The sequence below is a fragment of the Bombus vosnesenskii genome, unplaced genomic scaffold (assembly GCF_011952255.1).
Source record: "Bombus vosnesenskii isolate JDL3184/JDL3185 unplaced genomic scaffold, Bvos_JDL3184-5_v1.1 scf7180000013361, whole genome shotgun sequence".
Classification (NCBI taxonomy): domain Eukaryota; kingdom Metazoa; phylum Arthropoda; class Insecta; order Hymenoptera; family Apidae; genus Bombus; species Bombus vosnesenskii.
In genome coordinates, this window is record NW_022882994.1 from 895663 (window position 1) to 912364 (window position 16702).

A 16702-nucleotide genomic window follows, 5' to 3' on the forward strand; every position below is an offset into this window, starting at 1 on the left:
TAGAAACAAAAGAGCTATAAATAGATTTCTATTGCTGTTGCTTGTAGCCTCGAGCTAGAGCTAAACACCAAGGTTAACTTTTTTGCTAATGTCCTTTCCTATAAATACATGAACGTGCTGCTTATCGTCCTTCTTCTGTTGTATTGTAACGCTGAGAGAGCGAGGATCTGAATCAGCATACACTATACCTGTACTTATACCTATACCTATCATAATATATCTTTCTATTATAAATTCATCCATTCGTTCCTCTGTTAGTCAACCTCAACAGAGATTCTCGCGCGACAGCGATGAAGACAAGCGATCCTTACGAATTTTTCTAAACGCTAACTATCGGTTGTATGCGACTAGAACCTTTTGGGATGTATTGGGATTTTGTCATTAGTTGGCATTCACAAAATCCGCAATCACTCAATTACCAACCCAATAGATAGATAGGCTGGAGGTACAAACGTAATTGTTTTATTTCACAAATTATCGTTTATATTGTACAAATGTTGCGATCATCTTGAACGATGTAACCGTTGTTGACGCGCGGTATCTGTCATCGGAATGCAGAAGTTAAGAAGTTTTCTTAAAGTTCGGTAGTTCACGTTGGGATCGAACCTACCTTTGGAAGAGGAACGTGAAAAATTGGAAAGTTCTGGCGCGTAGAAGAAAGACGTGTCTTTTTCTCGATAAATTGAATTATACTGTTTAAAGATGTATTAGAAATAAATAATCGAATAAGACTTTGGGATTCGATCCCTGGAGAAATTTGTGACAAAGCGAACGAAGCTTCGCCCGAAATTGATTAATCAGTTTTCAACTATCGGCGGCTATCGGTGCACGTTGGTTTAAAAAGTTATTAAACGTTGCAATTTGGAAAGTTAATGAACGATAAGAATTGAAATGAAAGAAAATTACATTTGTATTCGAGGACTATATTTACATCCTAGAAACCTCTATTTTCGCGTAACTAGTAAGCTAGTCTAAAAAAAAAATTTATAAAAGTCACTTGCTCTTATTGCAATAACAATTGTTCCTCCCTTAAGCTTCTCACACCCTTCGTTGCTCGCGTGTAACAAAGCAACGTGGTATTCGCGAATATAAGACGCATGAATTTGGAAAACTTTATCATTGCATTTACGTACCAATTAATTAAATCCGACTATCATAAATCTCGTATTATTTAATAGTGCTTTCATACGATTCCAAAAATTCGACACTGCGAGAATGAAATTTATAATTTAATAAAAAATCACTTTATTGGAAAATAAGGGCGAATACTTTTTGTAGCAACCGTATGCAGAAATATTGATCGCTAATAATAATTGGACGCACTCGCAATAAAAAATAACTCGTACAAAAATTACATTGACTAAATACAACAAATTCGAACACGATATTCTCCTAAAACGCGATATTCTGAAGAAATCTTTGGCGGTAAAATTTCTAACAGCGATCGAATGATCGCGTACGATATTTTTCATTAAACGAAACACAGCAACTTAGAAAAGTGACAAGTAAAATGGTAACAAAGTGGAACAACAGTTTCTCTTATTCTTCTTCTGGAAATGCAAGACCAGTTTAAAGTATCGATCTGTGACTACGGACGACGAGTCGTAGCTATCGAAAGGCTTACGACGCTTGTTCTCTCCTTTTTTCCCCCCGTCGTTCATCCCCCGTTGCATTCGAGTCGTCAAGTGGTTATCTGTCTGCAGCCCCTGTGTCTCGTCTGTACCTTTATTCCTTCTCTTTCAACGATATCTTTACAAACCTAGAAACCATAATTCCCCTGTTATTATTTTAAAATACAGGACCCACGATCCGTCGTTTATCTCGAGTCGTTGCTACAAACGTAGACGTCAACAACGCTAATATTATTGCTATTGTTCCACTGACACGCGCCATTATCGTTAAAATAAGCAGCCAGTAATAGCTAATTATACAACGGTACACTCTAATAAACTTTCGAATGAAGACTTCATTTACATTTTCCATTCGCTGTTCGCCGAATGAAATACGATGCGACGAAATGTTTGTTCGTTTTGTTGATAGGAGAACGCGGTGTTAACCAGCGATGGGACGAGACAAGCTCTTGAGAAATTTTTGAAATGTCACGTTTCCTTTAAACGATCTTTCGGATATTCAGTTGACGGAGAAAAATTCGGTTTATGATTATTAGGTAGAAAATTATATGTTTTTTCGTAGATAAAAAGGTCTTCGGAATCGACTTCCACGCCCGTAAGATGTTTTCTTAAATCGCGCTTTAAACAATTTCTCTGAAACAATAACTTCGGTATCGTTCGAGACATTTCGTATACTTTTAACGTTTTGCTTTGTTGTACGTACAATTGTTTTTATTTTTCTCTTCGTACGAAGTATTTGTTAAAAAAAAAGATGGTTAGATAATAATTAAACGTTTTAATCCGTTCGAAGTTTCCTTATTACATTTTGCTATTTTAATTTGATCAGGACGTGTAACTACATTAAGGTATTATAATTTGTATCAGGTAACAAGTTTAAATTTATAATTGGAATATTATTTGTTTACGAATATACATTTTATTTCAATGCGGTTGATTGGATATTTAAATTGAAATTAAATTGAATTATTTAAATATTTTCGTATGAATGATAGAATATTCAATATGTTCTTTTCGCGTGGAAAAGATAAATTTGAAGAAGGAAAATAACATGAAAATTGCTAAAAACACAGAAACACATTATACGCTGCATTTCGACATCAGAGCAACGTTCTCAAACTTTCACTTACCCTCGTTAAGTTCCATTCCAAATCTAATCTAATTTGCAAATTTCTAAATCTGCCCTTATCTACCACTTAAATATAAAATATCGCAAATCGTCGTGAAACTTCTCCCTCTTCACAGAACGAACAGCTTTTGCAAATTAAATACTTTCCGATAACCGATTATAGTATCAATATAAAACAACGATGCAGCGCTTCCGTTCCAAATTTTCATTTATCCTCGTTAATATATATATATATATATTATTTTATAATAATATATATATATATTAATAATAATAAATAATATATATATATTATATATATATATATATATATATATATATATATATATATACATATATATATATTAAATGAATAAAGTAATTAAAAATTTCCGTTCTCAAATCTATTCTAAATTTCCACTCCGATATTGTACCCTGAATTTCGAAGCTTTCAGATCTCCCCTAACCGTACGTTGCATTTTTAATTTCAATTTCGACCGTTTAAATCACTTCAAACTAAAATATCGCAGATCATTAAATTTCTCCCTTCTTGCAGAATGAGCAACTTCTACGAATCCAGTAACGTGCAATAGGCGATTAGAGTATCAATACACGCGAGGCAGCGCTTTCATTCGAAATTTTCATTTACCCTGGTTGCTCGCTCGAACCCACGCGTTCTCTTTGATCGCGCGCCGGCTACGTCCATACAACGCTTCCGCGAGTCGTGTAATCCAAATACCTTACTTGCGTTTCAATTTTAAAAACTGCCAACCCCCAACGCCGGTTATTTCGTTCGTTTAACTTGCGAGAATCGCGAGCTCTTTCTCTCGGCGATGCGCGATGGTGGGAAAAATTCCGGCGAAAATTCATCGTGCCACACGTGATTGCGCAATCTCGCTTCCGCTGTGTACGGTTTTAATAACGAAAGGCAACGCGGGGTAACACAATACAGTGCAGCAGCGAGAAGAAAGAGAAAGAAACAGTGAGAAGGGTTAGAGAGAGAGTTATTAGAGAGAAAGAGACAGAGACTGGCGGACTGGCGAACGTAATACGCGTGATACGAGGGAGGAAAGGGGCCACGAAACATGATTCATTTCCTGCGAATCAAATTCGTGCGGTATCACAGACGTTAATAGAGAGAGACGTGCACAACGTGTACACACGTCCTTTGCTATATGCGAATGGTATTTAATGACTCACGCGTTAATCGTTAAACTACTTTCGTGTCGACTAGACGACCAATTAGCCGAACGATCACTTTTTGTCACAGCAGCGCATGGTAATTACGTCATGTTCGTGCACAGGATGTGTCCTTCTCGAAGAAACATTAATGCAAACGATCTCTTTCAAATGCCTCGTATTCGATCGAAGTATCGGTTTGTAATATATATATATTTATCCAGTTCCCTTCGTTTATATAACAAACGCGGAAAGAGCAGGAATCTTTGTACGTATTGGGTTGGCAACCAAGTCAATATCACCTAATGACAAAATCCGCAATCACTTAGTTGCCAAGCCAATATATTTTATATCGTATATCGATGTTCGATGTTCGTAATATCGGATATTACGAATAATTTCTGTTAATTTGCTAAGAAACTATACGTATAGCAGATATAGGATAGAAATTTAATAATTTTCTGTGTTGAGTTACAAGGGTGGGTTCGCCGGTTAACGAGGGTGGCTAAATGAAAATTTGGAATAAAAGCGTTCGGTTCGGTGCGCGTGTATCGATAATTTAATGGGATATTATTAAATTCGGGGCAGCTGGTAATTTCGTAAGAAGAGGCAGAGATTCCCATTACCTTAGCCACGTAGCTTATTTTGAAATTTCGAACAAAAGACGCGGATATATTTTACTTCGTACGTCTTATCTTCGTGTTATGAAATTCGCAGAAATTCTTAATTGGCGACATAGAAACTCGATGACTCGCTTTATTTTGTAATTAGAAGATAGAACTGAAAGCAGAGAAGGAATTGAGAGTTAAAGGAGAGATACGAAAGAATAGTGGCGTCGATCTAACGGCGCCTCGATATCTTGTTTTGAAACGAGTTGGGGTAGAACAACTCGGGATCTGTCTAATCAGCGGAGTGCTACTTATGCAAATTTAATTTCTACGACAAATCACGAACGGGTAACTATGTCAAGGTTGACTAGCCAGTTTTGCCAGCATCGTTTCAAGTTCACACCTCTGTGGTCGGCTCGTGTGACAGTGACGAGTGTCCCGTGACACTGCACCTTCCCTTTGACGTGGAACGTTGCTCGATTATCAACGATCGGATGAACCTTCACAATGTCTGGCCGCCTTCCTTCTTTCACCCATTGCACACCCTACACTTCCGCCATTTTTCTACGAAATCCACCATTTACGCTGTATTTTTCTTTAAGTCCTTTCCGTACTTTCTCTCAATCCTTTTTGTATCGGGCTTACTCGTCCAGTGTGTTGCGCTCGTTCAAACAAATTGACTCGGTTGTATGTGCGTGATTTGGTCGCCATAGCGCTCGATTAAGGCTTCGAGGGGATGAATGGTTGGCTTGAAGAGTCGCTGATAGCGTACAATTTACTGAATTCGACGGGATTTAAATTTGAAAGTTGGCGATTTTTAAGAATTCCGACGATGGGTTGGTAAGTCTTGCGAACTTTATTTTAAATAATTCCTCGAATTCTAGTCGATGTGCGGCAAATTTTGGTATATCGAGCGGAATTTCGAGTATTTGGTGAATTGTTTGGAAGTTTGACATTGCACTTGGAATATCGTATTTGAGATTATAATTATAGATAATTTTGCAATTTTTACGCTCATTCGAATTTCCAGGGTTTTGATCGAAAACGCGCTAGTTTTAGCAAAATTCAAATTACTTTCTACGCGTGTTACAGGTTCTAATTGGGAGACTGGAAATCTTGTGAATTTTAATCGAGAGCTGGATGAATTTCATATATTCTAGTGCGGAATACAGCGAATATGCAAAGTTAATAAATCTCGATCAACGGTCCATAAAATTCATAAATTCTACCTGAAGGATCGCAAATCACGCGGCATCTAATTAAATTTCGCTAAATTCAATTTAAAAATGAAACGTTGTCGCACGTTCCGTTCTCCAGGCGTATCAACTGTTCCGAATTTTATTAAAACATTCACGAATATTTCCAATTGCGTACGGAATCACCATAAATTCTGAAAAAGCCACTGGCAAAATGAAACACAAGAGCGAACTGTCCGCCTACCTTGGCTTGGTTCAAAGCTTAGAATGGAGGCAAGTGTGCTCGAATCACGGGGCTCTCCAGAGTTTCGTGGAACGGACTATTTTCCGCGTGTTACGTAACAACCCAGGATTCACCGGTTTCTTCCAGTTTTCCCAAAGAAATCCGCAAAATTTCTTTACTTCGACCTACCGACGTCCTCTCTCAGCGACAACGACGAATAGACAATTTTCTTTCCTCTAATATTTCACCATTCTAGAGACGTCTGTTACGCGTTATCGATTCCGGCGAACGACCATCGACTCGCTGCCTCTTTTATGGTTGGCGTGTCCGACAAACAGGAAGAGGTTTACTTTTTAACTCTGCCACGCCAGATAGCTCAAGGGGCTGGATGAAGATGATCCTGAACGTACACACGGCAGCGATTACGAATAAGAAACTTTATTAACGTTATTATTCGTATTGGTAAATTCTCTATTTCTATTATTTTCTGGATGATATGGAATTTTAAAATGCATACATTGCCTGCGCTTTGGAACAGCACAAATTTCTAAAATTTAAAGAATATGTTAATTCTGAGAATTTTTTATGTAATACAAGTTTTAGTTGGAACAAGCTGTTAATTACAGAGATTTCAAGTTTTGCATATTGTTTAGTATATATATATATTAGGTAAAGTGTATTTCTTTCGCAAACGTGTTTTTTACAACAATGCATCTTCATACAAACGTGAAACCAAGTCTGTGAAATGTCGCGGTGTTTATTTCAACAGAACAAAATGGATCATACGTAATTCGACAAAATAATATAAAAGAAAAACGTTGTGCGTCTATTATTTCCTCATAAAACGAAAGAAACTTTTCGGACAACCCAATATAAAAAATATGCAAAATATAAACAATACATATATTGTTAGTGATATTTTAATACATGAAAAAACGGCGGAGCGAAGCGATTTCGACCAGAAATCTGTATTTCTATACAATTTCATGTTCTAAAATATAACATTCTGCACTGATATTCCACAGTTGCATGTTCTACGGAATAGTTGCATGTCGTACATTGACTCCGTTGACCTAAAGAATTTTTTTCCAACATGCCAACATTCTAAGCTCCCTGTAATTATCTCTGTTTGCACTTCTGTCGATTCTTATTAACCGAAATCTCTTCCGATACCCCGTCAACGTGCTCGTTTCAATCGCCACCTGATTTTACGACTTTTCCCTGTATCAGTCCGTGTTATACAACAGCGTAGGGTCAAAGTGACCCAGTGGCAACGTTTGAGGGTTAACCAGCGTCGAGAACGATGGCTGCTCCGCAAGAAGGAACCGCATTGTCGAAGGCGGCATGCCGCCGGAAGTTACGTAACGAGTTGTTTCAGGGACTTTAGCCTAGCCCAGTTCCGCGGAAGTACTTCCACCCCCGCGTAGCATCGATCTGGCTGACGCTTTGATGATCGTGTCGCGCACCCTCCCTCTCACATCTCCCTCCATTCCTCCCTCCATCCCTCTCTCTCTCTCTCTCTCTCTCTCTCTGTCCTTCTATTTTGCTCTTTGAGCTGGCTTTTGTGTTATTTATCGGCAAGCCGTATTTTCGATGATTCGCGTTATTGGACGACTGGTCGTGTATTTGAGAACACGATTAAAAGTACATGATTAATTGGAAGACGATGGCGAATGGTTTCGAGGTTGGATAAACGGTGATTAGGTTTGTGACGGTTGGGCAAGATGAGAGGGAATAGCCGAAAATAGAAGTTGGAAGAAACCGAGGCTTCTAATTGTGCAGCTTATAAATTAGGTTTGGAAAGAGAAGTTTCGTACTTGGTGTGCTTTGTACGATCGATCGAGGGGGAATTGGATGCAGTAGCTGGCCAGGTTTGTGATAGTTGATGGTTCGGATGGCAGGAAGCGTGTACTTGCAATTGTGGATCTTGTAAATCAGGCTTGGGAAGAGAAGTTTTATCGTTGGTGTGCTTTGTGTGATCGATCGAGGGGATGGAGCAGTTGGCCAGGTTTGTGATGGTTGGTTCACGCGGTCAAAAGCGTATTCGTGATCGTGGATCTGGTAAATTAAGTTTGCAAGGGAAGTTTCGTTCTTGGTGAGCTTTGTGTGATCGATTGAGAGGAAGAGAGTTTTGGGACGGTGTTCAGGTGTCCCAAGTTTGTGACAGTTGATTTAGTTGGCAGCAAGCGTGCTTCCAGTTGTGGGCCTTGTGAATTAGGTTTGGAAAGGAAGATTTAGCTCTTGGCGCGCTTCCTGTGATCGATTGGGAGAAAGTGGAGAATGATGTTTGAATGGCATAGTTGATAGTTCAATACGATAGTGTATGATAATTGGAAAGAGAAAAAAGCATAGCATGACGTACAATTTCTAGTTGGAAAACAAAGTAATTTTGAGCACAACGCTATAAGGCTGGGTAATTAAATTTTTGGAATTCAATTGTTGCTTTTGAACATTGTTTCGACGATTAATATTGAGTGGTCGTGTTGCACGTATAATAAATATATTGGTACCATATATGCAGCTTCCAATTATTTTCGTTCTGAATTTTAGTCAAGCGATAATTCAAGTCTGACCTGGAATGTACTCGTTCTACTGCAGCTGAGCTGTGCGTTTTAGGTAACCAAGAATAATAACCGCGATTGGTCAAATTCTTTCACACTTCCACCAATAAATTTCCGTACCTGTACTACAAATAATGGCTTGCAGCTACTTAACCCAAATAATACAATCACCCACTTGTATGTATAGAAACAGTAAATATAATCATACTTAATAATACCTTCTTCATCCAGCCAATTAATCCCAAAACTATGATCAATTAATTTTATACAGGGTGGTTGGTAACTGGTGGTACAAGCGGATAGGGGGTGATTCTGCGCGAAAAAAGAAATGGAAAATATAGAATAAAAATTTTTGTTTTAATTTTTCCATCTACAGTGAGATCCGTTATAACGAGACGCGATAAAGTGCACGCGTACCAAACGAAAATTCAAAGTCGATTTTCTCGAAAACAAAGCCTCAAACGAAAAATTGTTATTCTATATTTTCGACTTCTTTTTCGCGTAGAATCACCCCCTTTCCGCTTGTACCATCAGTTACCAACCACCCTGTATATTTCAAACATTGCAGATAACAACTCGCATCTACTTAATCCAAATTTTGCAACCTCTATCTACAAAAACAGATGCTGCGAATATTAAATTTAACGATTCAAACGTACATTTTTTAATCCACATATTACAATCTTATTTTGTTCATATTGATATAAAAACAGAGCACTAATTACGATCGACTAATTTTACATATTTGAAATATATTTCAAATAATAAATCACGCTTAATTGATCGAAGTACTACAACCATCCATCTATATTTGTAGAAACAAAATACCAATCGAAAATTGAATTTAATAATTGAAACTTAATTTAATCGAAATCGGCTGCCTATAGAAACGAAGAGCAGCAATTACGGCGATGCTTAATAATTCCTTTTCCGTCCCTCTAATTAATCTTCGAGCACAACGATCGCCTAATCTTGCCATTAATATCCGAGAAACCATTCTTCTTAAAACTCCTGTTCACAGTATCGATATTCCTTTTTCTCTTTTTTCTCCCGTGTCGCCAGTGTCAGAAGTAATTATCAAGTAATTCCGGCAATGACCTGACTCACCAGGATGGCTCGGTGCCTGGAAACGACTAGACTCGAGTCGTCGTTTTAACGAACTGTAATGAAAAGCCCCCGGAAAGGATGGTCGGCTGGCGTTGATAGCCGACCGATGATTAAATCGCTGACAACGAGAAAACCCGGTGCGGCTCGCGATTCAATTTCCTTTTCTTCGTTCTAGCGAAACGTAAAGGCCTCCGCCACTGTGCACACGACGAAGAACCATGGAAAAATGCAGGAGACCGAGATATGTTACGGTTTCCGATCGAAATCAATCTTACCTGGACTTTTTTTTCGTCCGAGCACGATCGATAGTTGGAAGAAAATATTAGGATATTTTCTTGTTCGATATCTTTTTGTCTACGTTGTTCAGGAACTCGTGTGTTAATTGGTAAAGAGCCTAGCAGGAAAGAACCATACGATCTTGTTAACATTGACGATGTAGGATTGGATAGAATTATAAAACGAGGATCCTGTGAGCTTAAAAAATTTTTCCATCAGATGGTAAGTGAGAAGTTTCAGGAGAGCTGGTAGAAAAATAATTCTACTGATTAAAGCGATCTTTTTTCGTTGACTTTAATCGTTTTCTGATTTTATAGTTTAATTTTAACTCTTCGCACTTTTACCATATGTACCTTTACCGTGAAAAATTTTTTAAAACACGGGCTTTTTTTTCAAAGGAAAAGTTACAAATAGTTGGAAATTTATTTGTACATAATCTTCTCTATTTTTATATTTCTCAACGGTGATATGATATTAAAACAACTTTCCATATTATGCTTAATGTTGTTGTACCAATAGAATACGAAGAACCAAAATAAAATGCACACGTGTGTGCAATCTCGTTATTGAAGATAAAAGAATGCCAAATCGTATAATATTAACATTGTAAAATTGCAATAACGTCATTCGTCTGCGCCGAACCTTAAAGCTTAACAATAGCGAATTGTTCTATAGTTTCAAGATATTGTCGTTTTTATACGTAGAAAAGACCACATGTGGCAAATGCAACTGCATCCAGAATTGCAATAGAATTACAAATTCGAATATTACACTCAAACGCTTATAGACACAACCTCTATTATTATTCCTCTTTTACCTTATTCAGCACTTGTTACACTAGTTTCTGCCAAGATTGTCTTCCAAGACTCTCAAGCGAGAAGTTATCGCTGTTTCCCAAGTAATCCATTAGAGGACCGTCCATAAGGCGTTCAGGTGAAAGACACGGCTTTGGTTTTGCTTCTAACACGTTCCCTTCAGACCTGATTCTCATTACCTACGATGCTGATGTATCGTCAATAATTTTCTACCGTTTCCACCTCATGGCCCACATGAAAAAAGAAACTAATTATTAGAGTGTGTATTTTTCTGCGAATTGACATTTTTATGGGTGCAAGTAAAGGAACAGGAACATTTAAATAGAAACTTGTTTCGTCTAACAAAGATTGTAACGAATATGCTACGTTGGATGCTTTGTATTCTTTTTTCTTTTTTTTTTTTGTACGTTATGCATATTGTATGCATTTTCGTATTCTTAAATTTCGCATAAATGCATGTAAATCCGCAGTGTACTAGTTACTAAAATTTCACGTCACGCTAAAAAATATATGTTCAAGATAGGAGGGCATTCACCTCGTTTGTCAAATTAAACTTACTCCGCGGAACAATAGACAGAGATTGATGAAATTATACGACATAAGCGTCGATCGAGTGTTTCGACAGTGAAATTGTAAAAATGGAGTTAACCACGTTAGCTTAAGAACGACTTATTTGAAAATCTAAGAGGAAAAAGAAGTCTGTGCTTCTGACTAAATACTCAGGTATTGCACTTTTTTAAAATGTTTGCTACACACAGGTTGAAAATCGCGCCTATGTGCTAATGATCTTTATATAATATTCTCTCTACATGTTCTGCAACTTTACGTACGAAGAGCTTGGAGAAAGACGCGATAAATTAGGTTCTTTGTTTTACAGAATTTTTCTTGTTTCTTTTTCCTTTTACAGAAGAACACATTTTAAATCTCAGATTACTCGCACGAGTCCAGGGTTTCTAAAACTCAAAGGGTTCAATAAATGACCTTCCTCCTTTTACAAGAAAGCAAACGATATAAAACACCAGCGAACGTTTCAGTGTCTGTTCTCCAAGCCGCACTTTTTTCCTGATTTTCAATCGTGTTAAGATCATGGCAGAAAAGTGCATTCGATGCTACCTTCTGCTGACCAGGCTAATGAAAACAGGAGCAATAGAAGGCAACACAGCGAGGATGTTCGCAAATTGCTTTGGAAAATTTCCACTCGTATCAAATCATTCTAACAAAGGATTCACTCTTGTTCGAAGCTTCTCGGGAATTATCCTTTTCCCTTTTGGCACGAAGCACGTTCAACTTACGACATGCTTTCTATCAAATTTTGTTTGTCGTGTTTTTACAAATTTTCAAACACCTTCGATTTTATTTCACACGACTTTCGATTTTATATATGTATCTTTTTCTCCCAAATTTTCGAGAACTCGCAACTTTATTTGTCCCGCTTATCCTTCAAAATTTGCAATTTTTCAATTTTTCTTTTTTAACTTCCTCGTTTTTCTTCCTTATTTGTCTGACATTTTTATTAAAATTCTAAAGAATTATCAATCTTATCTGCCTGGCGTGCTCTTTCAAATTTCTAGAATGTTTAATGTCATTTATCCCTAACTTTCTCGCCGAAATATTTCAGGATCGCTTTCTCTTTCGAATTTTCGAGGATTTTCCGATTCTAAATTTCATGGTGAAAATGGTGGCTGAAAACTGATGATTAGAAGCTCGTGGCCGTAATGCAAGGCATGGAATAATGCAGGCCGCTCGATCATCCCGAAGAACGAACAGGAAACGGGATCCCTTGGATCGCGGCGTGGTCTCCGGTTAAACTCGGAAGAAGAGACAGGGCTCGTTCCTCATAACGTGCAAGACGGAAGATTTGCATGGCGTAGCGAGGCAGGGAACCGGTACAGCGTAGAGAGACGTAGAAAATGAGACAGACAAAGAGAGACTGAGAGTGCGAGCCGGATAACGGCGGAGGGAGAAGGAGGATCGTGTGCGAGTAGAGTCGGTCGGTCGGCCAAAGCGCCGTGTGGCGCGTAGCCCAGTAGCACGGATCGCGTTTCAGTGGTTCTCATTCTTGCTCTGTCTTTTCTTTTGTCGTGTAAAAATTTTACGAACCTTCTTTACTGGTCTCTTGATACTAATCGGATTTTCTTTATCGAATCCTTTCCTTCGCCGTTTATTCTATGATTTATAAATAAGCAATGTTCGTTGAAAGAGGAAAGACTAGAATGGAGGTTAGAAATGTATGTAGGTGTCCTACTTCCGGAAATTTAGGAACCTTCTCTACTGTTTCGTGGATCGCTAGTGGAGCAGATTTTCTTTGATGAACACCGATCTCGTTCTTTTTCTTTTTCTTTTTTTTATCTTTATGTATATTTATTTTTCTATTTATATTAGTTAAATGATATAAAACGACGTTTCTCGTAGAAACTAAAATATAAGTTGTAAGTAGATCCACTTTTGGAAAATTTAAGATCCTTCTGTTCTGCCGTTTGGATTAAATTGGATTTTCTTTGACAAACGACTTTCCTTCTTCGCCGTATAAAAAGCAACGATGTCTTTTTTTTTTTTTTTGCAAAAAGTAAGATAGATACTGGAAATAATAGCTGTCCCACTTGCGGAAACTAAGGAGTCTGCTGTATTGTCTGCTGGATCGAATCGAATTTCCTTTAACAAACATCAATCCCTATGATAGAATCTTCTTTCTTATTCTTTAATGTACAAAATACCAATGATACTTTTATTAATAATACATATATAATAAATAATTTCACCGTCTCAGACACTAAACAGTAAATTCTTAACTCATCCGATATCGTCCCACGTCCCTTACATTTCTCTTACGAACAACAATGCACTGCATAAAAAAGTAAAATCCTATACATCAATCCTCTTCGACAATCCTCCTTCCTACCAATCTTCGGCCCGATATTATCGTTCACAAACAGCGACACCATGCCAAATGTAAAATTCTAGAACGTACTCTAACAATCCTCCTCCTTCGATTCCACCGCAAAACACTAAATTCTTAATTCACCTAGGATTGTCCCAGTTCACGAAGAAGCGTCCCCAGAGCCATTAAACCATCGTCTATCATAGATCGCGACACGGTAATCCCGTTCGCAGCGCCACGGAAGCACGATCGACTCGGCGAGGCCAGTATTTCTTGGTCTTGCCCAATTAACCCTCTGTCACGGCACACTTCTCGCCGAAAAATTTCCCCAGGGAGCGACGTGCAGACGGAAGAGAATATCGCAGACACGGTGAACGGTAGTTGAGAGTCACTGAGGCGACGTCGGAGCGTGCGCCGTGGTGTTTGGAGGTAGAAACGGGCATCTCTAGGCTAGGGGTTCGAACGGTGCCACGGGGAGTGGTGGTTGGTCGCGGCGGGGGGGTTGCGGGGCTCCGCGAAGCGACGGTCACGATCCTTCCTCACCCTTGCGAGTTTTCCAGCAATTTGGCCGTAGGAAAATTTGTACAACCGTGGCTGACAGGATTTTCGATCGCTTTAAATATGCTGGAATTTTTGCAGCGCAAATGCGTATTATATGAACCTTAAGCTCATGGTCGATAGCATAATCTGTAATGCATAGGCGGAGTCGTAAGGATATAGGGATTGCATCAGAATCGAATCGATGTGTTATTTACTCCGTAAAAACATTTACTGCGTGCCATATAACAATCGGGATAAATAGAATGTGGAAGCGTGGATTTAATTATTTACGAGATTTTCCGCTAATTGATCCTAAATGCAAGCCATGGCATAGTCTACAGAATTCTATAATTAAATAATCTAAGAATTCTAATGTTCGATTCTGATCATCGTTAGCACAAATCTACGTACTAAAACTGTTATTTTGTAGATACAGGAATTTGTAGAAACAAGCGTGATACCTTGGTGGCAATCGCCTAGACGCCCTTGTACGATGTCTTAACTGGTAACAAAGGGACAGGCTAGTAACGAAATCCCGCAGCTAAGAGAATCTATGTATTCGATACATAATTCCAACAGTTTTTATCAAATCTACTATTATAACTAATACTTGAAGATACAGGAACGATTGGAAAGAAGTGTAGTGAGGTATAGTGGCTAGGCTGTAGGTTTCCTATACGAGGTCTTGGCGACGCTTTGGGTGGTGGCGCTGGAGGTGCGCGGCACAGGAATGGGGGTGAATCGAGAGCGACGCAGTGGTGGGGATGACTACGGTGTCTGTGCGGAGCGGGTTGGTCGGGTGAGGGACGGTCGGCCGTTGGTGGGGGAACCGTGAGCTTTGGTGGGAGAGGACGGGTCGATGATGCCGGCGGTCCTCGACGACTCGAAACGCCAGTCAGTCTCTGGTCCACTCGAAGCCGCGCTGTTAACCTTCTATCTCATCGAACACCGCTCGCCGCAGCCATGGGTGACAAGGTTTGTGATTGCTTAGACGCACAAGTCCATCTCTTCGAGTTCTCTGAATCAACGAAAATCTTCGCTTTGTAGCCAGAGCGTGTCACAAGCTTTATCCTGCTTTGTCGAGTTCTATCTCTATCTCTGTCCTTCTTTGACAGTTAGCCAGATACGCCAATAGTGTACGCGTGTATGCGTGTGTGTGTGCGTGTGGCTTTCTCTGTGTGCGCGTTACGTATACGTGTGATATATGTGCGTTCGTAGAATGCGTGCGTGAGAGAGAAAGGTAGATAGATAGAGAAAGATCGAAACGGTAAGAACGAGCGAGATTTAGAGCGAGATAAAGTATGAAGGAAAGAGCGAGAGGCATAGAGTATGAGTGGCTAGCGTGAATGGGTTTTAGAGGTCGGAAGAACGCTCGTTAGAGAATCGGTCTCTCCGTCGCGGACGACAGGACGTGATAGAAATAATAACGGTGCGTGTCACACGTCTGTTTGTCTGTTTTTAGGAATTCCTCTCGATATCTCGTGTGGACATCCGCTCTGTCGCATTCTTTCGCATTCTTAATTCCACTCCTCTTCGTGACAATCTCTTTTTCACTGTGTAGTGACTTCACAGGCTGTCAAACGAACAGGTTTTGGGAAATCAGACAGAAACAGAAGAAAGGGCCAGGAAGAAGGAACAGAAAGAGGGCGCGATAGAGAGAGAGAGAGACGGTGTAAAAGAGAGAGAGAGAGAGAGAGAAAGAGAGGCGAGTCTGTGGTGTAACCACTGCTAAAGAGGAGCTTCGATCGAGGGGGTAGGAGGAGGAGAGTGGGAGAGAGCGAGAGAGAAAGGCGTACGGAGACAAGGAAGGGTTGTGCTCTCAGCGCTCTCTCTCTCTCTCTATCTCTCTCTGTCTGTCTCTCTGTCTTACTTTCTTTGCACGTCGAACTCTCGCGGAATCAGCGCGAAGCAGTTCTTCCCAGTGATCCGTTCCGTCAGTGTCGTCGTTTCCAGGAAAGCGAGGAAGTATCCTCGAGTCGGAAAGGCTGTCCCTCCCTCTGTCTATTTCTTTCTCCTTCTTCTTCTTCTTCTTCGTCTTCGACCAGTCCACTGCAGAAGGAGCGAGATGGTAAAGTGGTATTTTCTGGAGAAACCACCCTTTGCCCTTATTTAACCGTTTTCAACCTCCTTCTTATATATCGCCGTAGATCTTTTCTTTTTTTTTCTACTATTCTATTTCCATTTCTTTTTTAATCTATTCTCAATTTTATCTAGTCCCAAGTAGCGTCGCATTTTATTTCATAAAATCTTTCGTTGTCGAAGTTATACGACATTTTTCGTCTGTGACTCTCGGAATGAGAAAGACAGTTGGAAGAATGTGAATTGCTAGAAGAAAGCTATAAGGCAGTGGACGTCGTTGGCAGTGCTTCGATCGCGGATTGTACGCGTGGTTCCCTGACCCAATTGTGCGGCTCGAGTACTTTTTAGGCGTCGTCGAGAGTGCGGGGCGACCGAGAAAGAAAGCTAGAAAGCCCGTCCGTGCTTCCACCGGAGGTGGGGTTGGTTCTAGTTCTCGAAGGGTGTCGGTGAGGGTGTTGCGTCGCGGTGCGCACGCGCCACCGACCAGCTGCGGACTTTCCAACA

General features: G+C 39.6%; 1 protein-coding gene and 1 long non-coding RNA gene across 9 annotated transcripts in view; one reads left to right on the plus strand and one right to left on the minus strand.

Moving 5' to 3' along the window:
* The window catches only part of LOC117237222 (sodium/potassium-transporting ATPase subunit alpha), a 169062-nt gene that overhangs the window by 82440 nt on the left and 69920 nt on the right, over positions 1-16702 (plus strand). For 2 of the 8 annotated variants that reach the window (XM_033500984.1, XM_033500986.1), the window contains exon 1: positions 16035-16187. The exons of 4 other annotated variants lie outside the window; for them this stretch is intronic. In XM_033500984.1, the coding sequence (XP_033356875.1) occupies positions 16185-16187 (3 nt within the window). In that variant the 5' untranslated portion in view covers positions 16035-16184. Of the gene's footprint in view, positions 1-14942; positions 15095-16034; positions 16188-16702 lie in introns of those variants that run through there. 2 more of the 8 variants (XM_033500985.1, XM_033500983.1) reach the window with 2 other exon arrangements.
* LOC117237228 lies at positions 1657-14198 on the minus strand. The gene is made up of 2 exons (XR_004493967.1): positions 13724-14198; positions 1657-1759 (listed from the first exon to the last, which is right to left on the minus strand). It is a non-coding gene; the product is annotated as an uncharacterized LOC117237228 (long non-coding RNA).